Source organism: Anopheles merus, chromosome 2L (genome assembly GCF_017562075.2).
Source record: "Anopheles merus strain MAF chromosome 2L, AmerM5.1, whole genome shotgun sequence".
Classification (NCBI taxonomy): domain Eukaryota; kingdom Metazoa; phylum Arthropoda; class Insecta; order Diptera; family Culicidae; genus Anopheles; species Anopheles merus.
The window spans coordinates 49,393,445-49,418,181 of NC_054083.1; the positions used below are offsets into that span (position 1 = coordinate 49,393,445).

The 24,737-nt window shown below is 44.9% G+C and overlaps 2 protein-coding genes across 20 annotated transcripts in view; both read left to right on the forward strand.

Annotated features, from left to right (window-relative positions):
• The window catches only part of LOC121592118 (neurocalcin homolog), a 113,070-nt gene that overhangs the window by 43,661 nt on the left and 44,672 nt on the right, over positions 1–24,737 (forward strand). The gene's annotated exons all lie outside the window — the stretch shown is intronic.
• Positions 1–24,737, forward strand: part of LOC121592117 (neuronal calcium sensor 2) — an 86,472-nt gene that overhangs the window by 34,461 nt on the left and 27,274 nt on the right. For 5 of the 11 annotated variants that reach the window (XM_041913422.1, XM_041913421.1, XM_041913418.1 and 2 more), the window contains exons 2-3: positions 946–1,147; positions 13,001–13,114. In XM_041913422.1, coding sequence (XP_041769356.1) covers positions 13,004–13,114 — 111 coding nt within the window. In that variant the 5' untranslated portion in view covers positions 946–1,147; positions 13,001–13,003. Of the gene's footprint in view, positions 1–945; positions 1,148–12,156; positions 12,513–13,000; positions 13,115–24,737 lie in introns of those variants that run through there. The other 6 variants (XM_041913417.1, XM_041913426.1, XM_041913425.1 and 3 more) reach the window with 2 other exon arrangements.

A 24,737-nucleotide genomic window follows, 5' to 3' on the forward strand; every position in this document is an offset into this window, starting at 1 on the left:
AACCATTCCCACGAACGTGTGCCCGGCTCGGTCTCTGAGTTTTGGCAGGAAAGTCGCTCGAGAGCTCTACTGTCGCTGAGGTCACGATCGGTCGGACTTTGCCAAGAGTCCAGCCAAAGTTCACGGGGTTCATGTTGCGGAGGCATTCGATAAGGCATGTTCCCACCCTAATCCTCGCCGGAAAAAAAGGAACTATCGGGCAGGTTGCGACCATCAGAGAAAGCGGGGTTGACTGGCTGGCAGACAGGCAGACAGGCAGGAAAGAAAGAAAAGCTGACACGAAAAGCGTATAGAGTTTTAATCTATTTTCGTCGCCATATCGGCGGCGCGCGTTGTTCGGTTGGAAAAGGTTTTTCTTTGCCCCTCCTGTTCGTTTAACCCATCCAACAGAACACATTACTCTTTCGCCACGTGGTGGACATGATGCCAATATGAGTAGACATGAAAGGAGGAATAGAGAGGGAAGGGAGCAAATGGAACCAGCAAGCAGCCGAAACAATTTGCCAAACTGCAGCACATTTTTCTCCCTTTGTTTCGTTTCATTTCACTTTGAAAATTATTTCTATTCCATTTCCGGAGCTTTTATACTTGGGTATGTATGTGTGTGTGTGTGTGTGTGTGTGTGTGTGTGAGTGTTTCTTCTCTTTTGTTTTGTTTGGTCATAAAATCGTTTGCTGGGAGAAAAGAAATTCTACGTGTGATTTAATAAACAATGTGCGGTGACTGGATGAATAGAACCAAGGTGCGCAAAAAAACAACTTCTTTCAAGATACAAACAAAGAAAATGGGAACGATTATATTTCAAAAATAAACTTATCGATCGAAACAGCACTGTGTGATAAAGTGGACCCGTAATCGATGTGACTCTAAATTCAACACCCTTGTCGAGGGAAACATTGCAGCAAGGAATTGAAGAGTGTCTTACACAATTTATTCTAATTACAGCGTACTGTTACAAGTGATAAAGTGTAGCATAATTGAAGCTTCTCCTTGTGGTGGTAGTAAAGTGTGACTGTGCTGTGGGATACTTTTCCACGCTAGTAGTAGAGCAGAGCTGGTGTTGGCCGTATCTCTTGGTGTGGCGTACTTGAAGGCGTTTCTTGAAGCAACCAGTTTCCTATCTCACTCGACAAAACACAACAAATCGGTAAATTGAACTTGTATTTACATTTTAAAGGGTTTTCTACCCGATTCTGTCCCCAAAACATGCATGAGGATGCCGCTCAGAGATATTAGTTTCTGTTTACTGTAATAAAACACTTAACGAACGATGCCGCAAGCCTGTGGGTACTTCGTCGCCTGCATAATTTGGTCCGTTGCCTTACCAGCGCGTATAGAATTTCTTTAATCCAAAAATTACAAGCACCAACTCTTCTAGCACATTCTTGCACAAGTAACTCGAACGAATAATAAAAAAATCTCATTAGTATAATTTGTGTTTTTTTTTTCGCCCGGGAAAGTAAAAAACAGTAGCAACTTTTCCCCTCAGGCTCGGTTCCTTCCTCGTTTTCCGATAACACCGTAACTGTAATGTGTTGCTGCCGCCACTGCTGCTATTGCTGCTGCTGCTGCGTGTGTCCGTGGGCAGAACGCTTTTGACTTGCTTACTTTTATTGTTGTTGTTATGTAATTAACAACTTTTTCTCACTTTTTTACCACACGAACACGACAGGGCGGGCGTGTGTTTCCCGCGAGCCATTGTCCAACGTCCTTTAGCCCGAACGCGTGTAAACATTACAACGTTTTTTTCTATTTTGCCAAACTCTAAAAAAGTACGCGAATAATGTGTATTCGTTGTATCATTTTTTTATATTTATTTTGGTTGTTGCCTACCCTTTTGGTTGCTGAGTTCGAAAAGTTCCTAAAGCTTGGTTGCAAATAGACACATCTCACACCCAAAATCCCATGATAATGAGCAACGCAGCAACTTGTCAAAAAACCGAGGAAAACCGTCCGCCATCGATACCGTGCCTGAAATGATGAACTCCAGTGTCGTTTGAAGGGCAAAGTGTTTGGAAACATTTCTGCATATTTTTAGGAGCTTTGGCTGTGTTTGGCTTTAGATCTTTCGAAACAGTTCAATGTGCTGCCGAAGCTTGACGTCATATGATACGTCTGCTGGGATACGCGTGTGAGTGTGTGTGTCTGTTGCCTGGTATTTTTGATAATAGCAAACCAAGCTCTAGAACTCTGGAATTTAATGCTCTAGAACTCTGGGGAATGCGTCCCGTCAAATGGGTGTTGAACGGGTGGAAGTGCATTCGCAGCATCACTTGAACGGTGGGCGTTTATTTTAGAATAGCAAATCCTTTGAATAGTGGCCGTTTCAGCCCGAAACAAAGAAGATTTCGGGGGCTTTTCGGTGGAGGGTTTTGTGGGTCGTTACCCTCATGCGCGGGGTTTGCGAGCGATAGATGGATCCTTTGGTCGCGGCAGCAGGATTTGTGGTATGAAACGGTTTTGATTCAATTACCATGCACAACTCGGGGGGATTAAAACCCGACGTGGATGGGTTAAAAAGGACCCCTTTTTTGTTTGTGCGCGCTTGCTTTGCCGCTGCAGAGGAAAAAAGTGGAGCTTGCCCCAAAGAGGTTAGAGTTGGATCGTAGAATTTTTAACTTTCTTTTTCTGCTATGTTTTTTCCGCCCTGGGCTTGACTAATGCCCGCTTTTGTTGACCTTTACGGTTGTCGGTTGTTGGGAGTTAATATATGTATCAAATTTGTGGCACATTATGTAGCAATTTATGAAATTAAAAATTGTTATGTACTGGTACCGTTCCACTCTTTCCCATACCACAAATCTAAGCCTAGCTGCAGCTACTATCTCATATCTTACATCTCATAATTAGGGTGATCCCATCTCAATGTCAAAAATCCACAACGCTGACCTAAGGGAAAAGTTTCACATGCCATCGTGAGGTACAAAAATCGATAAGCTCTGCTGTCGATTATAGCACATGTTGATGACATCGTGTCAAACTGCACCGAATATCTTTCGTATCCCACTCGTCCTAACCTACAAAACCCGGTCCGAAGCAACAGGACCCAACGCCGTCAAATGGAAGGTGCGAAGTAGGAACTTTTGTAACCAGTGAAATTAACTTCCACCTGTCGGCTGCGCTGGCTACTGGCTGGCCACTGAGACCATGAAGAAGTTTGCTGCTGCAGCACCGAGATATATGCTTCCCTCTGCATCCTGCGGGATCTACAGAAACGTGTGCGTTCTAGGGGGGAACCGTGTTAAATAAAGTTGTTCCCGGAGTTGTCTGACACGGCGTGCGAGCACCTATTTAGGAGACACAAGCACACATTCACTCTCGCATACCGTGGTGAAAGGAAATGTGAGCTCGAACCTAGATACCCACATCATCATCACTGCCTGCGCCATCTGTGTGTACTACCCCCGTGCACCGAATATCCTTTTTTGTTTTGCCGAGCCGAGTCCATCATCACGGCACTAACGACCCGTAAATAAGGTGTCCCGCCTGGAGCAGTTTCTGGGCGCGTGTTAGTGTTTATAGCGAGCACCGAGAGTGTGGGACATGGCGTGTTTTTTCTCGTCTACCACATCCAGTATCTAAACCTTGAGTGCTTGCTATCGATGTGTTCTAACCCGGCACTACCAGCAAACGGTTGAGCTATGGCAGATAATTAATTTTAAATGGCGTCTGGTAGTTGCACCGCACACGCTATAACTGGCAGGTAGTTGCTTTGCACCTGTGTAACTAGAGAGCGCCATGTCACCGTTAGAGTACGGGCTCGTCCGATATTTCGCTTACACGCCGGCAACGGAATAACTGTTACACTGGAGCAGCTATCTCTCTCTCTCTGCCTCCACCCCTGTTTGTGCCCTGCGGAAGGAAAACATGTAAACGTAACAACGCGCCACTGAAAGGAAATGAAAATGAACTTGGTAGCGGTTTCTATGAGTTTGCCGGTCCTGGTGTGCCCGACACCCAACTTCGGTGGAGATCGTTTTGTGTGGGCCTATTTGCACACCACCCGTCCGTCCGTTCGTCCGTCCGGACTTTTTGCACCAAGTTTACCTCTTTTTTTCGTCCTTCTAATTAGGCGCTGTTAGTCGGTTGGCCGAAAACTGTATTGCGCTCCTCGGGTTGGTGTTCTTGCTCTCCATCCATTCAGGGAAATTATGCTGAGAGCAGTGAATTTTCCCGCACTTGTTTTTCCCGGGCAAATTATGGTGTAATTATACTCTCCGTCCCCTATACTCCGAGGGAGGGTTGTAAAAAAGTTCCGTTAGTGCAATGTTTGTCATGAAATGATCATTTCGTTATTTGCCGCTCGTGCCTTAACTACTACCCTTTCTTACTTCCAAAGGATGATGACATGAACGCGAATTAACGGCGAACGTCAGCTGGGGGAAATGGAGTTTGAAAATATTGCTCTTGTCTCTTGGGGCTATGAAGATTACACGTCGGAGGTTTTGGTTTATTGTGCGCTCCTTTAAACCATCAACCATACCTACCCGATGCAAGATGCAACCGCAAACGCCCTCCGCACAAGAACGTCTTTGCGAGCGAGCAAACCCAAGTGTAAATGTTTATGTTCTGTACTGTTCGTTTGAAGTGGTTGTTTTGAAGAGGTTTTGCTTTACGGCGAAGCCACATCCATGTTAAAATGGCATGACGGTGAGTGAGCTTAAGTATCTTTCTCTGTCTGTCTCTCTCTCTCTCTCTCGTGCGCCGCCCGATCTTGAAAGTTTGTACCCGGAAAGGGTGAGATTTTGAAGAATTATTACTCATTACGACACTGATGTGACAGCTCTGTCGGGCGAGCAAAACAAGCAACTAGAAAAGTTTGTCTTTGTGAAATGGAGCATTAAGGTAAACATTTGCCTGAAATTATGCAATCCTGCATGGCAAAACTCGATTAGTTGTAAGTTGCGGCGTTTCAATGCGAATTCAGTACAATTTCGGTCAGTATTATATTGTTTCACCGAATGACAGGGTGCATGAATGAATGTTTCTACGTCGGTATAAAATGCGGCTTTTCAAACAGTTATGCCGCTGCTTTACACTGGCACAGCGCCAAAGTGGAAGCCCCTTGTGCGCGCGAGATGGGCCGTGATGATGTACGGTTTGTCGATCCATCATCGAGACACACAGCTGCCGTTGAAAATCAGACATATATTACAAAGTGCTTCTAGAGACGGACGACGGGGCAGGAGTAGAAACCATTTCACCACCACCCACAATGACTGAGCGCACTGTCGAAAACAATGTGGTGTATACCTTGCGAGTGGCGTTCGGTTTCATTTGAAGATAGTTTTACGCCATGACGGTGCGTTGTAGTGCGAATGACCGCAACCGCACGCCCGGTAATGAAGATGAGTTGTTTGCCGTTTGGAGACGCTCGTTTTTGGTGTCTGGCCTGCCGGCAAGAAGAAGCTCGATCATTGTTTAATTCGATCGTTACAACAGCCGCTTCTGTCAGAAATGTTTAATGGGTTAACAGAGCCGACTCGGTTTTGCAAAATTGGGACGTACGAACCTCCCGTAATGGGTATCAAATTCATGCAGAACGTTATTAAATTTGAAAATATCATGCACAGCAGCTAGTCGAAATGCTGTATGCTGACGCACTGTTATGGGCAATGTTCTCGATAACGAGGCCATATGTATTACACGCCTAACCTTTGATTCTTACGTTCGCTTCGCTCGGTTTGTATTTCTGTTTCATATTTCGCTCTGTCTCCTTTCCCAAAGGTGTAATGAACCTGTTTATGCTCGGGTCTATTTGTTTAACCTATCGTTTGCCAAACAACGCCCCCCCCCTCACATTCAGTGCACATCGCTGGATTTCTCACGTTGTTTCCTAACGGTATTGGAAAATGGGCAAAACATAAACAGATGTGATGCGATGTAAAAAATAAATAACATTGGAAAAACTGGGCTGGAAAAATACCCATCCTGCTTTTTTTTCATGCGAACAGCCAACAGCCACAAAAGTATTCCCCTCCCCCCTCCATCCTTTGACCGAATCAAATGGAGCAGAAGGGTAATACGCAAAAAAAGGAAAACAAGAGCAGAGATATGTAAACTAAATTGAGAGCAGCGGCAGAGTAGGTAGATAGATAGAGAAAATAAGTTCACCTGCTCTTCGAGTACCACCGATCGCGATGGTCCACGATATCTGCCCAACCACCCTCCAAACTGGGGGTTCCGATCATGGTTCGCTGATATCGTTACAATTGTACGTAACCGAATAAAAGCACTTCCAACGATACACAAACCTCTGCTCTGCTCGTTCGTGTGCTGCCTGCCCGCCGGGAGGAGTCAACTCGAGAAGAATGTTTGCTTTGCTCCGTGCACCGTGAAATGCTCGTGGAGAAAATTGCTTCAAATTGAATCTAACCGTCGATCGATGTTTGCCAGATGCATCGGGACCGAATTGTCCAACTACGCCGGTACTATCGTTTGCTCGATGGTTTGTTTTTTCTCTCCCCCCAAAACGGATGCAACGTATTTTCTTCGCTGTATCGGCGTGGTAATCTACCTAGGGTAGGGTTTTTGGGATCCGTTTATCGGGCGATAGTTATCGTAACGTTCGTTTATCACATTGCTTTACTGTCCGTAACGGGAGGACACAGGATGTGATTCGCTCGGATGGTTTGGAAATTACATTACAGTTAAGATCTAACTGTGCTGTGCCAAGAAAATGCGGTTTCCAGGACAGTGTTTTGTTCATCGGCTGTACCATTATTTGAAAGCAATTTTTGAAACGTTCGGATGATGTGCCGTTGGGAATTGTAATCGGTAATGATAGGGAACTGCCCGAACGATGATGTGCTAACATCAGCAAGGAAAGATGCTCTTTATTAGCCCTGTTGGCAGGGTGAGAACATTGCAGCAGTTTTAAAGAGAATTTAGAACCTGCCTAACACAAACAGAATGAAATGGATTTTTTATCATGTCGGCAAACTAATTACTTTATTGATATTTTTTACCGCTTATCCACTCTTGCACCATCGATGATGGTTTAAATTTGCATTATCCATCAATCCATTCCATTATGTGATGATTACGGTAGAGTGTTTGCTTCCCTTCATACGTCATAAAACATTAAAGCTAGGTTAATAGTATCGTTGGGTTGTTTGTTTGGTAAGCAAAACTGATTCACAGTGCGTACATAAGCCACCATCATAAATATAATGGAACGGAAAGCAGACAAATATTCCATTTTCAAACGCTGGATGGAATTCGAATAGGATGGGTTGGTATTTTTACAAACCGTAGTGACGTGTACCCATGTCAATAGGCTCGTACAAAAATAATCGGGGATAGTCGGGCGATACATTATGTGATTCACTGGAGCGTCTGGCTAAAAAGGTTCTGGTTTTGGTTGTGAGATAAGGCAGGATTCTTTTATTTTTATTCAAGGTCATACACGGACAGACAGTAAAGTTGCGTTGACGATATGTGAGCTGAACTTAAATAAGCTTTAAGGTGACGCTTTTGTTTCACTAAACTGTAGTTTCAATCGAATCAAACGGGTAGTGTTGTGCATCATCATTTTTCCATAGATATTTATTGCACTATCTAAACCGAACTAACCTTGCATTCGGTACACTTTGTGAATTGTCAAGTAACTCGTAAAGTAATCATTTGTAACTCGGTGCCAGTGTGGAACCATCCTCAGGAACAGTGTTTTAATCTGGATGCTTATCGGGGCTGTGCGGCGGGAACTGATGGTGGTAGATATTTTTCCTTCGTGTGACCAGTTTCCTTCTTGCTGGAGCGAACGTGTGCTGGTCAAGGGCCTTCGAATAGGGCATGTTTAATTCAGCTCACGTACAATCATTGACACTTACCCGGTTGCAAATGGGGCAGGAGAAAAGTGTACTAAAACAAGAGGAAGCGTCAGTACAAAAAATATGGTAGCATATCCTACGAGGAACCATAAACTGAGTACAAAAACGGAAACCACACTTTCCCACCGTTGCGGGTCCGTTTCGTTGGCTTTCTCGGACACAAACACACACACACACACACACACAGACACACACACCGTCCAGAGGTGTATAGTTTAACCTCTTTGTCGGGCGTTTTGTCTTTCCAGCAGTGAAGAGAGGACCACCACGGCATTGGGACGCTCCATTGGCTTCGGTTATTTATGTTTCGGGCTTTCCTTGGCCCCGGAGCCCCGAGACTGCTGAACCATGTTCGGTGTTGCCAGGTCCCTTGGGATATATGGGTCATTGAAGGTGCTACGAAGAGGACCATTTCCCTTGGGTGGCTCCCTCAAGGCGGCGCAGAAAGGATTACTTTCGACGTCCTGACGTGATTGGAAGGGTTCTCATTGCAAACGGTGAAAATTGCTTGGCTGATCCTTTGGTGAGCCAATGCCACACCGATGGGGTGGTTGTTGGTGGTAGCAAAAATGGAATGAGAAATTATTTGTGATGAAACAGTGCTTTCGATCATGCTAAGCGTACCCACACACACACGCACTCCTGGGGGGGGGGGAGTGAGAGATAATCAAGATGGATGTTCCGTTTGTGAAGGAAATTTGCATGGATTATTTATTCACTATGCTAATGATGTGGTGCTTCGCTTTGCTTATTTGGCATTGATGGGACAAAGTTGAAGGTCGATCTTGTCCGTTACAGAAGCCAACCATGTTATATCCAACAATACATTTTATGGTAAAAAAGTAACACCGTGTTATGCTATTGGCTCTTTTCGAATGCATTACTTTGCCATTGTTTTAGGGACAAATTACAAAGCCTGCGAGAACAATCAAACCGTTCCGTTTTTCGTGATACAATGTACGAACATTCATCAACACATGGTGTGCCGTACAGGAGGTCGAAACGATTGCGCCGCAAGAGCTTTCGGCGCGAAGGAAAATAAAAACTTCAACAATATACAGCAAATTGAAGGAAAAAAAAACATTTAAGCTAGCAGGCTTTTTCGGGTGGTGTGAAACAGAACATTTTCCACAACCGTGTTGCTTTTCTGTACATTTATAGGGAGCGGGAAGTGTGGTTGGTGTGCGGAGCTGACGCTGCGGAAATGGGTAGGCAGAATTGCTTAATTTAATTTTCAATTTATCTCTTTGTTTCTCACTTCGCTCCGTGTGCAGTTTGTCGTGCAACAATTCGTTCAGCAGGGGGAAAAAATAAACATTTTGAATGTCATTTGTGTTGCAGAATAACATGCGAATCTGATTTTAATGTATGGTGTTGGCAGTTGAGATTTATTATCGTGGAAAATGTGTTCGCAACGAACTTCCTCCCGAATGGAGGCGCATGGTGGTTGTTGAAAAAGGACGCAGATAATAATTTAATTTGTTCACGTTTTCGATAGTTGATAGTGTGCAGGTAAAAAGTGACTCTTTTGGTTGTATCATAAGAGCTGAAAGAATACTATCCTTTTTTCTCTATTAGAAAAAATCATGTTTATAAAAAGGAGACGCCTAGCCGCTCTCATGCGAACTAAGCATACTTGCCACGAAACGCGTTGCACAAAAGAGGTTAAATGTTTTGTCAGCCCTGTCGTGTGTGCGAATAAAGGCTTAAAACAGCAATGACCCATTGTCTGATTGCTTGCATTCATCGCGCAATGGTGCTTTTATTGCAACCGCCGAACCGTTTCGGCGAACCCCGAACCGTCTGCTCTGGGGCTAACTGTTCATTTAGTTTTGCTTATTGATGGGAGTAAATTGAATTTTTATCTACATCAGCGAATCGAACAAACGCACCAAACGCGCGTGTACCATCGGCTCATCAAACTGCTGATGCTTGCTGTATGGATTGATAAATGAAAGCCTTAGTGTACCGTTGTGTGCTTTACAGACGGGACGGGAAGCTACTGGAGCGGAGTGGCCTCTAAGCCGACAGGCCTCCTCGCCCCTTCGTCTGCCTTTTCTAATTCATCGATATTGAAGTGGACCTGACGAAACGTTGGTAAACGTTGGCCCAGGATGGTGCATTTAATCCCACTGGCGCTAGCAATCCACCTACTACCCCACGCTGTGCGGACGATTGCAAATTGGAAATGGTTCGTGTGCGTGTGCGCGCTCCTCCGTTACGAAAATCCCAAATGGGCTGACCAAACCAAATGAGATCGGTCCGGCTACAGCACTCGGGAAAGCAGGGAACGGAGGTAAAGAAATGAGTATCTCTTGGTGGCTCCAATTGCCGTGAGAGACAGAGAGAGAGAGCGAGAGCGCAAGTGAGAGGCTAACAGAGAATAGTGTCAGTGAGGAGGGATTGACGGGAAATCGTTTTTCAATTTAGCAACAGTTCCCACTAACCAGTACGATGTGCCAGGTCCGACGCCGGGTGGTTTTTCCCTTCCGTCGGTGGTCGATTGACTATTGGAAAACCACACTTTCCCCGAGCGAGAGTAGTTGGAGCGGTTTTCGGCTGGACACTGCGCGGCTGTCGGGCAGGGGGCAGTGTGGGGTTGCGCTTGTTGAGGTTCGTTTCGATTTACCATTCAAAACATATTCCATTTGGAAATCCTTGTTTGGTTTGCTATCGGGGCGGCCAAAGCGACCGAAGGTGATTGGTGCCGAATGTCACTCTGTGTTCCTGCGATGGTGTTTTAGTACCACCGCCAGTGGCTTTCGTGCCATCCATGGCGCGCGTGATGAGCGTGACAGATTGCTGGCAATGCAAATTTTATGTGCCTGTTTGTTGGAGTACGTCGTGTTTTGTTCTAATCTTTCTCGAATGTGGTTGTTTTTTTTTTTGCGAAACAAACTGCACCGAGCTGCACACAAAATCGTCCATTTTGTCGTTCTGAGGTACTGATTTTGTAGCGCTGTTGCTTTTGGTAATTCGTTCAAAACTCTAAAGCTACCTACCACCGCTAAATCCCGTGTGGATCAGGTGAGCAGAATGAATTCATTAAGCCATGGCGAGATTATTAGTGCGTAGCGAAACCGAAAACCACCGTGATGTGTTTAGCCATCTCGGGTCGGTTGAGCAATGCCCACTGATGTGTGGGGTTACCGATGGTAGCAGGATGTTTTCAGTGCATGACTTCATTAAGGCGAAGTTATTTGCATCCAATTGTGCATGCTTTGTGAAAAATAGTTAGTGGAAAATAGACTTTTCGTTCAATCATACATTAAAAACGTTACTTCCATAGGTTTATTTTTGGCACATTGTAAAGGGGGTTTCCCCCCGTTGCATTCACCGATCCGATTTGCTGAACCAGGCACTTCGATTTTAAATCCTCAAATAAATAGCTCGAATCGGGGGAAAAAACACAATGTTAAAAATAGCACATTGGATGCGATTGCGACCGATACACCGTGGACCGTGCTCCGAAATGGGGACATGATTCGATTTCACTCGCATCGATACACGCGGGATCCATGGCAAGTGTGCGCTGCAAATAAGAAACGAAAACTGACTTTGATACGTGCAAGACGAGATTACTTCCATTGGATGGTTGGTTGTGGGTACCTTTTGCGATTGTGAACGAGTGTGTTGATCGGTAACTTACCGCTGCATTGTTTTATTAGAAGATAACATTCCCATTTTTTCCTTTCCAGAAGGGCTGTTTCTTGTTACAGCAGCTCCGTTTCTGTTCGAATGGGTTTGTGAAGCCTGAAGCCTTCTATTTGTTCCACGCTAGCTAGAATGTTCTGTTGATTGGGACAGCATTCGATGGAACAGAAAAGGATACTTTGGGCGTAATCGGATTAGGGGGTGAAAGGGACGGGGGGGTTGCCGTTCGTCACTTTCTTTTGCTAAAGTACACTTTCTCGTGCGGCATAAACACTACAGCCTTATTGGCACACTGAAATTGAATCGATTTTGGAAGGAATTGACGTACGAAACCCTTGCCCATTATATTGTTGCGCTTCGATGGCAGGGCTATAGCGGACGGGGACGAATCGTTTCGGTGAATAGGGCAGATCTCTTCTTTTTCCTCTCCGGTGCGCACCTCGAGAAGTTTTCTTATCTGATAGCAACCGTTTGTTGTAGCAACGATTTTATCGATCCAGAATCATTCAGTATTTCCTTACATTGTTATCTTCCACACATTCACATTTTACTTTCCCTTATTATACTATTCTACCTCTTCTCCTCCTCCTCTTTTTTATTCTGCTCCTTCTTCTTCTTCTTTATCTTATTCTTCTCTGTTTTATCTTTCCATTCTCTCGTCAACTTGCAGTGGGATGATTTTTGGTTTCGCTTAGCGCACTCTTGCACAGCACTGAATAGAACACTCGCACCAAAATAAAACAGAAGGCGACTCATCATCATCAAACTGAAAAAAACAAAAACAAAAACATTACACCACAAATAAACATAGGCACTTACACTTACCGATCACAGCGTACCTCAAGTGGCCACCCCCGAATGTCACTTCTCAAAGCAGGCGGACGAGCGTGGAGCCGCCCCGGTGCGCTGCTACGTTGGGTGGCCCTTTGCCTCCTGGTTGGCGGCACGGTGGCCGATCCAACGGTTGGCGATCCGTACACTAATCCGTTCACACGCGAGGACGATGATACGTTGCTTTGCGTGAAGGTGGGAAAACAAAACACACACACACATAGACACCGAAACACGCTTTGCAAATTTGCAGCCAGTGCATGGAGTTGTTCTTAATCAAAGCAGTGGCGGAGAGCGGTTTCTCCCATACCATTTTGTGTCCTTGATTCGTTCAGCATGTTTGCATGGAGTTTTGTTACATTATCGGACGGCGGGGTTGCTTGGTGCTTGAGGGATGCTTATTTATCCATGTATATTGTAATTGGACCTACTTGAAAATATCTTGAAAGTTTGTGCGCGTGTTTATCATTTGTCTTACTTTATGGCAAACATTATTCAACATTTCGTTGTATCATGGCAATGCGTTGTTCTTTTAAATTTTATATGTTTGTATGTATACATTGTGCTTTAATTTATCTGGAATGTGCAATTTCTGGCATTCATATTATCAGTATAACGTTTGATCGATCGATGAGTGTGATTCTGACGCATTTCTTCTCGTTGTTCTTCTCCCACCAAAACAGGACATGGGCTGCTTAGGTAGTAAAGACCGCCTGTCCAAGGAGGACATGGACTTTCTCAAATCGCACACCCGATACGACGAGTCCACAATCAAGGAATGGTACAAAGGCTTCAAGGTAAGTGGTGTAAACGTTTTGGCGAAAAGCCCATCAGCGGCAAACGTTGACTTTGACGCAATGATGGTGCGCCTAGAGTATGGTACAGGTGTTTAGGCTGATCGGAGAGGGAAAACAGGGGGAGGAGCCTTTCCCACTTTCAAATGAAGTGTTTTTCCTTGCCTTGTCACGGTCGAGCGCATCTAATTTCCCAGCAAACAGGGCGGTGTTTTTTTTTCTTCTAGCCGCACGAAACGCTGACAGATCAAAGCCTTGTCTGTCTTTGTAATCGCTCTAGCTTGCTTTGTCTCATCACGCCGGGGCGCGGTGTGCGGTGGAATGTCGCGTTCTTGCACGAGGCAGTTTGATGGATTTCATTTCGCTTTTATTGTGTTTGAGTTTCAGTCCGTTCGGGCAATTTTTTTCTCCCTCTGTTGGGCAGCAGCAGATGAAACAAATGAAGGTAGTCCCAGTGTCGCGAGGCGTAATTGAATTTAGCGTAAAAGGAAGTTGGGCCGTTTCGTTTTTTGGTCGTTTCGTGCCAGCGGCGGGCAAGGCTTGACAGCTTGCCCGGAGTCATCATCTTGCGGACAAATGTCCTTAAAATGCCTCGATTTCGTCGGAAATTGGGTAAATGAGCGACAGCTGCGAAGGACCGAAAGATGGCGACGGTTTCCTTTGATATTGGCTTCCAGTGTTGTGTTTTGACAGCGACAGCGAGTCTAATCGAAGTGTCTTATTAGCCCCAGGGAAGGAAATTGGAAGCGTAGGAAAAAGGGAAACGAGAACGTTTGAAGTAAAACACTGCCGATCGTCTGCAGTATCTAATTGAAATTGAAAAACAAAGAGGTTGCTTGCAGACACTCCAAAAAGAGACGCGAGGCACAGTTCTGTGTAATTCCATTACAATGAGAGTCTTTGACATTGGGCAATATTTTCCCGGCCATTTCCTTTGCCAGCAGGCACACCGTGTACCCACATAATTAATTTCGGAGGTAATCTTCGCCGAAAAGGCTCGGCGCGGCTGGCACTGGCATCACTTCTTCCCATTCGGGGCGATAGATGTCTAATCCTTCCGATATCACTTAATTGAAACCATAAATCAAATTACACACCACGACGCTAATACTGCTGCTGCGCGGCGCCAAGGTATCTGAGCCTCCCTCTTGAGCTTGGTATGCTCTTTTGTACGCACGTGTTCACAACCACCATGTCGCGCGTATATATACAACCGGTTGCCCTTGCCCGCACTATGGCAGCAGATCGTTTGCGAAAGCGTCGGTTTGTGCTATCTATGTTCCCTGTCAGGTTTCAGTCATCCCATTAGGCATCCCAGTGCCCAGCAAGATGTAACGATAGCGAGGAGAGCAAGCGAGCGAGCGTTCGCGCGTCCTATGGCAAACATAATCAGCTACAATCAACTTTGCGGGTAATCCAGGGTACGCGAAGGTTGGCATCGCCGCTCGTGAAGAAGCAACTACTCTTATTCAATTAACAAAGTTCCCTTCAATAAGTACCGGAGGGTAACACACGCCTGCATTAAACTGACGAAGGTGCATTCGTTGATGCAAGCTGTGCAAGGCTGAGAGAGCGAGTGAGAAAGCGAAACAGAGATAAGGAGCAGCAACGAGAGCAGAAGCCAGGGTTCGCACATTCAAACAGAAGCGCACTGCTGTTCATTATACTACTAACCGAGCACCGAGCAGATGAACGGGTATGTGAAGATATGTGAAGGAAGGGAGGGGTGCAAAAATGCATTGTGTTAGGCAAAGTTTGCTCTTATATGGAGAAAAGTTTCGCCTTTTCTGTCGACGCCATGAAAAAATCGTAAAGCAAGCGAGAGATCCCCCTTCCCCTCCCCTGGTTTCTCTGTTATCTTTTTGTCTTTTGTATCCCTGGTGCCGTGACCAGGATTCACCGCGCGCTGAAACTTTCGCTCGCATGCATGTGTGCCGTGAATATTATGGTGATTTTAAGAGTCGTTTTTGCTCTCTTTCGAGTATCGCATTTGCTTCATCTTAAACTTCATCTGGTGCCGCTCGAATGATGCCGATGTCGGCGAAGACAACGTTTCTTGAATGGACTACTGAAGATGGCATTTATTTTTCTTCATTTCCTCAGCTGCATTAACGCACGCTTAGCACATACGAACTCATGGACGTGAATGTATGCGCACAATCCTTTTTATGATTGTAAGTGTGTGGTTTTCGAGGATTTAACTTCTGTTCCGTTCCATCAGACCATGGGGCAGATGTGTACGTTGTGTGTGTGTGTGAATCGACTCTTCCTGCACATCGTTTTCGCTTTCAGCGCGCCCCCGGGTTAGGCTCGTTCGTTGAAGACTCTTTTAGATCACATCTTCCATCCATTTAAGGTTTTGCACTGGTGACGAGAGGCAAGTTTTTTTCCAGCTCGTTAAGATCTATGTAAGGTTGAGTGTGCGGAGGTGTGGTGGTGGTGGTGGTTGAGAAAAGAGACCGGAAAGATTGTAGTGGAATTTCGATGAAAAGAAAAATCTCTACCAACACTTTACGGCACTTGCAATGCGGGGGCATGTTCAATAGTTAAAAGTTTTTCCATCCTCTCGCCGGGCAGCAGCTACTTTTCCGGCGACGACGTGTTTTGTGATGAGTTTTCAGAGTTTTATTTTTTCGTCCTTTTAACTTGCTTCGTTTCTAAAGAAGGTTATTTTAGTTTGATGTTTTAAAGGTAACTTTTAGTTTGAATTGTTTGAAACATGTAAACGGGTAATGTGAGTTTCTTTCGTTGCTTGTAGCAAAATCGCTTGTTTTTCCCTCTCGTTAAAGACGCTCATATTGAACCAGTTTCGCCAACTGGAAAATGAACTGTGCTGTAATCGGCTTTAAGTGTTTTGGTTTCAAAATTGCTGCCATTGGAAGAATGCCAACTCTGCACAATCGGTGGTGGCTCTTTCCATTTCCCAAATGTTTCTGTGTGCGTGTGTGTGTGTGCTTTCTATCTAATAGAAAACCGGATGAATTGTAGCACCATCCAATCGACGGGAAACGATACGGCTAACGCTTTTTATCCCGCTCGTGCAGCGAGGGCACACTGGGAAGGTGATTAAATTTTCACGTTTCCTCGATCGATGCCGGCGTTGATGATGGCGGTGGATGCTTGGGACTTGCCCCGGCGTGTGTCTTATCGAGGTTCATTGCGATGATGAAAAGGATATCGATCTGAAGGGTGCGTGATGAGAACGCGGGCGGCAAGCGAGCAAGCGTGCGGATAATAGATGGCCAACTGTTGAGCTACTGCTGGCGCTGCTGCTGCTTCATGCGGCCGAGACCAGTTCGTGAAGAGTACTCGTGCTCCGTTCAATAATGAAAATTTAATTTCGCACCCTCTCTCTCTCACACACATTCCACTCGCAGTGGATGCCTGAGGATGTTTTCGGGATCGTTGTGGACTGTTGACGAATGAATTTCCCTTTTTTTGCGGAAATGCAAATCATGACATTGCTATGATCTGTGGAAACAGTCTTCCTTTCCGGCGAAAGAAAGCAGCTAAAGTGTGAAAAACAAATGAAATGAGATAAGGTTTAGAAATGGCAAATCGCTATGAAAATTGGCAAGAAGTAGGATGAAGTTTCTATTTTTTATCGTTAAAATGAGCTTTTGCTTGAAATTGGTCACATAAAAACCCTTGAAACACGAACGTCATTGGCTTGATGCTGCATTGTTAAAAAGATTCGTTCTTGATAAAACTATTTCTATTCTGTAGGATCTGACATTCCGATGACCCGAAAGCTCAATGTTTGCTTCTATAAACGATGGTAATTGTTAGGGCGCTTTCGACGGTGGAACAGTGGATGTAATTTCGGATCAATTTAGCTAATCCGTTAATCCGTTGAGGGAGGGCATTTCTCTCGGTAGTTGTTGCCACATTCTGTGAGCCGCTGTTGTTGGTGGAACAAAATGAAGCAAACAAATGAAAGCGTACGGATAAAATGCAAAGAAATAATTTGACATTTTGTATGACACTGTTTTGTGTTTGTTTTATTTATTGCAGTTTTAGTCGAGAAAATCAATTCCAAATATTTATCCATCATGTTGCTGGCACAGTTTGCTGCTGCAAAGCAACCCCACGCCCGAAAGCACGTAAAAGCTGGTGTCGGCCATCGCCCGGAAAGGGTGTGGCGGTGAAAGTGTGTATAAAAAGCATTAAACGTAATTTGATATCCCAATATCAACGGACGGTCGTTGTCCGCTTGTTGCGCCAACCTCTTCTGGGCGCACGAATTCTGCAAACCATTTTTACACCAGTTACGTGGGCTGTGGCACGACGAGAGTGAATTGTGTGCATTAGGCGCCGAACCGAAACACTAAACATCCTTTCTGTTTTCTTTCCTCCCAGTGGTGCAGCAAGTACAAGTGACTGCGTGTCTTTAATGTGTTGGTAATTTTACGTACGACGACTCTGCGTTTGTGTGTGTGTCCTTCTCCGATCCTGGGTGAGCTTTAATCCTGCTCGCAGACATTGATACTGTTGGCCACTCGCCACCCGTAGTCGTAGGCCGGTGGTGTCGGTACGGGGAGTGGGAAAATAGCGGTCGGTTTACTTTATTTAGCTCAAGATAGGCTCATATTACGGTAGGCTAATTAAGAAGTGCCTACCGTCGCAACTGGAGATGCTACCGACTAGCTCTCATAGACAAACACACACACGCAAGGACCGAGCGGGCTAATTATAGCCGACTGTAGGACGGTATCATTGGGTATTTATCTACGAATTGGCTGCCGTTTGCGTTTGCCTCGGCTGACCCGGCGTGTGCACTGGTTTTGAAGGTGGAAACGGTGGAACGTTGAACCGTAAGATTATAATTTTCCCGCACAGGCGGATGGCTAATTGTGATGAGTATTGCTTTCGGAAGCTTGAATTAGGTGCTTAAAGAAAATTGTAAAGATTCGTTGAAATTCTTGCGTCATCTCATATGCGTTCGTGATGCTTTCCGTGATGTGTCTTATCAAAAACATGCCCTGCTGACGTCATATATTAATAAAATAACATTGTCCCCCGGAACAGATTAAGCCAAAGCGATTTAAATCAACAGGCTCCATTGGCACGTGTTGCCTGGAATTAAACGATCAGTTTATTCAGGTCCCCGGCCAGCTTTAAGTACACAGAAAACAGCACGCAACGATTAACAAAACGTGTACCGTCACGATTTATGGCACATGTTTTTGTTTTGAATAAATACTTCACCAAACCAATTCCGCTTGAAGTGCTCTGATTATTTTATCTCCATTACAATTGACAAATGGAGGAGAGGAGACGGATGGTCGCTAAAACAAAAAAGGGGACACAGTTTTTTTTTGTTCTCGCCACAGCACGGGCGCGCACGCCTGTGGAGCAACATTTCACGGCTTATTGATAAATCCAATCGGATTCGCAGCCACGCGGTTCTGGCCGGGTTCTGCTTGTTTGTGTAATGCACCGCAGCACACAATGCACCGAGGGGTACAAATCCACTTCACGTGCCGTTGCGCCCGGTTAAACCTTAACATTGTTGAGCTGGAATAATTTATCGGTTAGACACAGAACATGATTACCCCACTCGCAATCCCACCTGCACACTCCTATCGGCCTATATCGGCATATGCAACACCACCCAGCACAGGGTGTCAGGCGTGTAAGGTCAAGCCATCACACACTGTTGGAGCATGGCAAGCTGGATAGAATTAGCAGGCCTTAATGTTGCTGCTCTCTGTGTCACTCTTTCATCGGACTTACAAAAGGATCTACGGTACGGTTTAGAAGACCATGAACTTCTTAGCGTCGCTAGTGCGGGATGCATTTTCAAGGACGAATCGCCACTTACGCTTACATTAATCTTGTGTGAAATTTCAATTGCATTGTGGGTCGTAAGCGTTCCTGCAGCCCACGCAACAATCTTCACTGGTGGTCAGCTTTTATAGTGGACGGAAATTAGATTCCATTACGTGGGCACCACAAGAAGTCTTGTGGGACCGGTCGGCCGGATTGGTCGGTGCGACAAGAGGCAAGCGTGTACATGTCCATTCGATGTTCTTAGCTGTTGTTCTCGAGTTTGTTCCGACTTGGGAGATAATGCAAGACACTTCAACTGGTTGGTTAAACCATCAACGAGAGCGATGTGCGTGGTCGTTTGCTCTGAGGGTGTACTACTCAAGATGGCAATGTGTGCTAGGAACAATAATGGCCATTGTAATATAGTTGTGTGAATGTTGCATAATCGAAATGACACACACACACACACTCGTCTTGGAGCCCCTGACTGTTAGGTGTCAATCAGTGAAGTGTCTTTGGCGGCGAAGGCAGTTGCAGTGTCCGGGAAGAAATCATCGTTCGCAACAAACTCTCCACTTTCAACCTCTATTTACCCGGACCCGGCGCAAGGGAACCACAAATCATAACAGTGGCTTTCTGGCACGAAAAGTGTCACACAGCAGGAGAGAAAGAGCGAGAGCTAGTTTGTTGGGACACATATTATTAGCTTTATTTAATTTACATCACACATTTTACACCACGGTTCAGCCCCTTTGTGTCAGTCATTGAAGTTTGCGGATGTCCATATCCGGAGGAAAGTCATGAAGTGAATACAATGATGATCATAAACGTCACTGCTCTCTCACTCTGTCTCACTGACGCTGGTGTGAAATCCGGTCTGTCCCAGGCTTGTGCTTCTAGCGATGCCCCGGACTTCATGTGCTAAAACTGTGCCGCAGCAAACTTTATCCTACGATGTGCGACCATGTTGAATGCTCTGTAAAATAACAGGGGCCTAGCTTTTCAACACAGCACAGTGCGTCCCAATGCTCAGGTCGTGCTTCCAACGTTTTCCCACAGCAGTATCTGCTGTCCTGTTGAACAGTTCGCACAAAAACGGCACCAAACAACGGAACCCAATGCTGGATGGAAAGCAGGAAATGTGCATAGTTTTATTCCATCACGCTTTGTCAGTGACGGTTCCGGAAATGTATGGTTTTGCTTTAGCTAAAAGAACCTGAGTGAGTAGGACGTGTAGGAGGAGAGGGGCTGCAGGTGGGAAAGGGGTGCAATAGAATAAAAGCGAGGAGAAGAAACTTTCCCATACACATTTTCATTACGGTTTTACGGTGGTACGTATTTTGAAATCCAATTTATGTGACAGAAACTACCGGAATCTTGTTTTCGCTTGGGGCTTTTCGGTAGGTGTGTATGGGCTGGTGTAAATCCTGGGACACAGGGAGCAACTAGCATAATTTATCCTTGTTTCGGGCGGTTAATAGCTATAGCAGATCCCAAACTAAGATTAGATATTTCGTGCTTCCATTGCTCTAGGAGCGCACTGGCCACAAGGAAATTTAATGATAGCGGAGCTTAACGTTTCTAGCGAGCAATTTCCTGCTTCCCTACATCAAGTGAGTGTGAGTGTTCACCTTAAAATAGGCGAAAATTCTCAACAAATTGTAGTTAGAACTGGACACCATTTTGTCATTTTCACACTCACTGCTGAGCGTCAGAGGGATAAAATCAACATTAAAGTTTTAATATTTAGTGCCGTCAAAATGTGCCTTGCTTTCGCCAAATTAAAACACACCGAAAACCGGAAATGTTTATTTTAATTTATTTTCCGCATCGAATTCTGCAATGATGCACTTTCGAAGACAGCAAAAAAATAAAAAAAAGTCACGAATAGAAAGTTAAAACAGGTATCTGTTTAAGCAACTTGCAACTCAAAAACTATCACCCCTTCCCGGATTTTCCTCCCCATTGTGCATCTCTCTTTTCTAAGGTTGTCCCAAAACTTTCTCGTCGTTTCTGCCTTTCGCCGTGTCATTTGACAAGGAAATTTTAATTAACAAATTCAATCACCTCTTCACCTTCTTGTACCGTATTTCTGCGAAGTTGAGTGGCTAATCATGTTTTTTCTCTCTTCTTCTTCTTGCTGTGTGTACCTGGGTACCAAAAATCCTTCATCAAAATGCAAGACAGCATCGCGAAAGGCAAAAAGGGAAGAGTAGAAAAAATAACTAGTTAGTGGTAGTTGATGACGAAAAAATAATCAATACACGAGCTGCTCGTAAGAGAAGTTCCGCTTCGTTTCTTTTTTTCTCTTTCACCCGTCACGACACACACACAACCACCGGTACGATAGTATGACAATGGGCACACGGAATGCTTTTCCCAATCAATAGCCGTGCTTGGCGTGGGAAGCCTTCTTCTGTGCGATTGGTTAAAATCTTGATGCAGACGGGAAAGGTCGAATTCGCCATGTTTGCGGAGTCGAATCAGCTATGATGACGGTGATTCGATTGTCGATCGAATTTTTCTAAAGCAAAAAAGTGACTCCTTAACCATCGTTTTTTTTCCTACGATGAGTTGCTTCTTTGAGTGTAATGATTCTTCTTTCCCCTGAAGCGAAGAAGCCGAGTTTCCTTTTCAAGTACACGATGTGGAGTTTTACGCGTTATTGAGTATTGGCAGGCGGGTTGTCCGGTGGGGCAAACATCTCATTTGTGTGTGATTATTTTACACTCAATTTTGTTTGCTTTGAAAAGAGCTTTAGAAGTAAAGAGAATGCGATATTATGTTGTGGAATTCCTTTGCAGTGTCTCTTAAAAAGAGCGGACGTGTCATCTTTTTTTTTGTATGTGGTGTGAATACACTTCTTACTCAACTTGCTCTACAGCTCAAACATCAATTCCAAGCTCGAGGAACGACATTTTCATGGCAACTTGATGGCTAGAAAAAGCTTTAACTTCATCGAATGTACACACGAATAACGTTTTCACATGTAAGAGGAAAAAGTTGGAAGAAATGTTGAACACAAAACCAAGCAAAGATTGGGTGGGTTGAAACACTGAATGTCGGATATAGTCGTGCTTGATGAATAACATAAAATTAGAATAAAATCGATTCGCTCGAAGTGTGCGAGTGTGTGCGTGTCAAGAGTGAAACTGTCGGTTCTCTCTGTCGGCGTGCTGTGTGTTCGTTTACTCTGACCGTATTCGTACGTCATTAGTGTTTCGTGGGGGTTTTCAAAAAATCTACACATCTCGCCAATGACGCGGACAAGTGTTTGTTTGCTGCTGGTAGCTTGTTGCCCCAGCCGTTGCTCGAGGTATGACGCTGAAAGCTCGCTAGTGACGTGTAAGTCAACACGTTCCCATCCCAATATGTGGGGCACGTCTTTCAAGCGCACCTGTAGAGCGCGGCGAGAGATGAGCAAAGCGTGTGAGCGTGATGATGAGAGGTGTATTTTACAGCACGGGAAGAATATCGCTACAAAGGGCGTAATTGACCTCTTGTATGTTTTGAATTGATTCACTTTATGTACATATTTTTGAACATTTTTTCATCAGTTTTTTTTGACTCTGTCAAAAGCAGCAGGTGGTATTTCATCAATCAATCACGTTGTTGCTTCTGGTGCTTTGAAATAAGCGTGCGTGTATGCGGGATGAAAAATGTTACGCACAAACACAACAACAAAAAAACCGGAAGGATTGTTCGGTCTGCTTCCTTGCCAGCACGCGGCTGATGATCTCGGTGTGGGTAAAGTGAAACGAGCAAACCAGGCTTTGTGTGCGTGTGCGGTGTATGCAATATCGTTGGCTTGATTTCCCTTTTTTCGCCTTCTTGATAGCATAAAGTTGGCCTGATTGACGCAGCCCCAGGATCGTTGCGGTAAATGATGAGGGTTTGATTGCAATTTTGAGCTAACCGCAGGATCACAGGGGAAGAAAGAAACGGCCGTGTAATTTATGCGTAAATAATTAATGCTTTAGCTTCAACGACTTGTGTGTTTTGTCTGTTTGGCTCCGGATCGTAGCACAAATCTAAATTAATATCTTATCGGTGCATTGAATCAAAGTCGCTAGGAAATTCTGTTCCTTTGCGGCTGATTTTTTCATCCATTTCCCACGCCGTTAACAGGAAACAGGACAAGCAAAAGTTTTGCACACCCTCAAACTAAACGTTTGCATTTGATTGATGGTCCTGTCATGAGCAACGTACACGTGTTGGTGCCGTGTAGGTGATTCATGATTTTTTCGCCCACTGATAGGTGTATGACTGTCGGGACGGGCTTGCTTGCACCCTCTCTGCCTCGTTAACTCCCGTGCTTGTATCGTAAGTTTAAGCGGCCATTTTGTTCTCATCTTGCGGCGGAGGATACGCTTCGATTGGCAACGGAGTCGGCAGAAAAAAAGGGAACGGAAGGAAAGCTTATTGTTCGTTGATTGTGTATTCGTTTACAATTGCTACCAAAGGTCAACAAGCGAATTACGCTGTGTGTATGAAAAAGTCAAAGGAACAGTGTGTGTATGTATGTGTATATGTGTGTTTGTGTGGGCGCACGAAGCTAACGAAGAGAGCGGTAAGACATGTAGCCGGCCGTAATGTTTCGGTTTTATTGAGCACTTGAATAAATGTTAACACGATTGCTACATTTGCAATTCATTACGCAGTGCTGCATTTATTGTGTGGGGCATTGCATAAACGGTGGTCTTTATGTATTGCTCGATATTTTAGTGGCATGAAATGGATAGAGAAGCTCTATGCGCGGTGAAGCGCGCATTGGTTGTTTTCCTTCAAAGCCCTGATGAGTATAGAGGGTAGATAATATTGTCATACAGATTGCCTAGCTTAAGGATGGCTGTCATGCGGGTTGCATACTTTGAGGCAAATTTCTGTCTTTAATTCTATTTTCTAAAATTTCAATATTCCAAAGAAATTTGCAAAAACTTTGGTATGAAAATGAGAATAAGTTAAACAGAAATCGTTATCGATAAGTCAAGCACTGACTTACTTAATTACTTTAACTGCTGTCTGGCTGTTTGTTATTTGGCGACAAAACCGGCAGAAAAATACACATCACTGGGGGAAGCACATTAAAAGTTTCGGCTACATGGCAATAAATGGCATTACTCGTCAAAAACTTGGCCACAAGTAACCTTCTGTCGCGCCGGCTCGTCTGCCGTGACGCGAAGGCGCTCCATAATTACTTGTGAGGTTTATTTCGCTGAGGCTAAATTTACATTCTTCCTCTCTCCTTCCCGGAGCCAGATCCAAGCTCCTGGTAGTACCATCCGACGTGCGCATTGATTTATTATGACATTAAGGTTGAAGATAATTGCCGTAGCGGAACGGTAGCTGCTTTGGGAAGCCTTCTTCTGCGACGGACTAGTTTGCGCCCGGTCCTCTCCGGCCTGCAAAATATTACATCACATTGCATAACGCTCCAGCGCGTCCTGCTGCGTCCCCTGGCTCCTCGCATTAAGCCTTGTTTTGGCTCCAAATTGCCTCCAAGGCTTTTCCGGTACAACCCGCAGCAGTACGGCGCGGATGAAAGTGGAAAACTATAAAGTTTTCCCCCTTAGCACACAACGTGTTTATCAACCGCTGGTGTACAAAGCGAAATCGTTGTGTCTGTGTCTGTGGCCACAGGCGCAACACACAACACAAACCCACATGGTTTGGTGCCCTTTCGCTGCTCTTCTCTGAGCTTTTCCTCTCTCCTGTCTTCGCTGTAGACATGCGGCTGGAGAGGATTCGAAACCGAGATAAAGGGAAAACTTTAAAAGGCACAAGCAGCAGCAGCAGCAGCAACCTAAAACCCCTTGAAACGTGCACGGGCGGTAGAGGCTTGTTTATTGTTTTC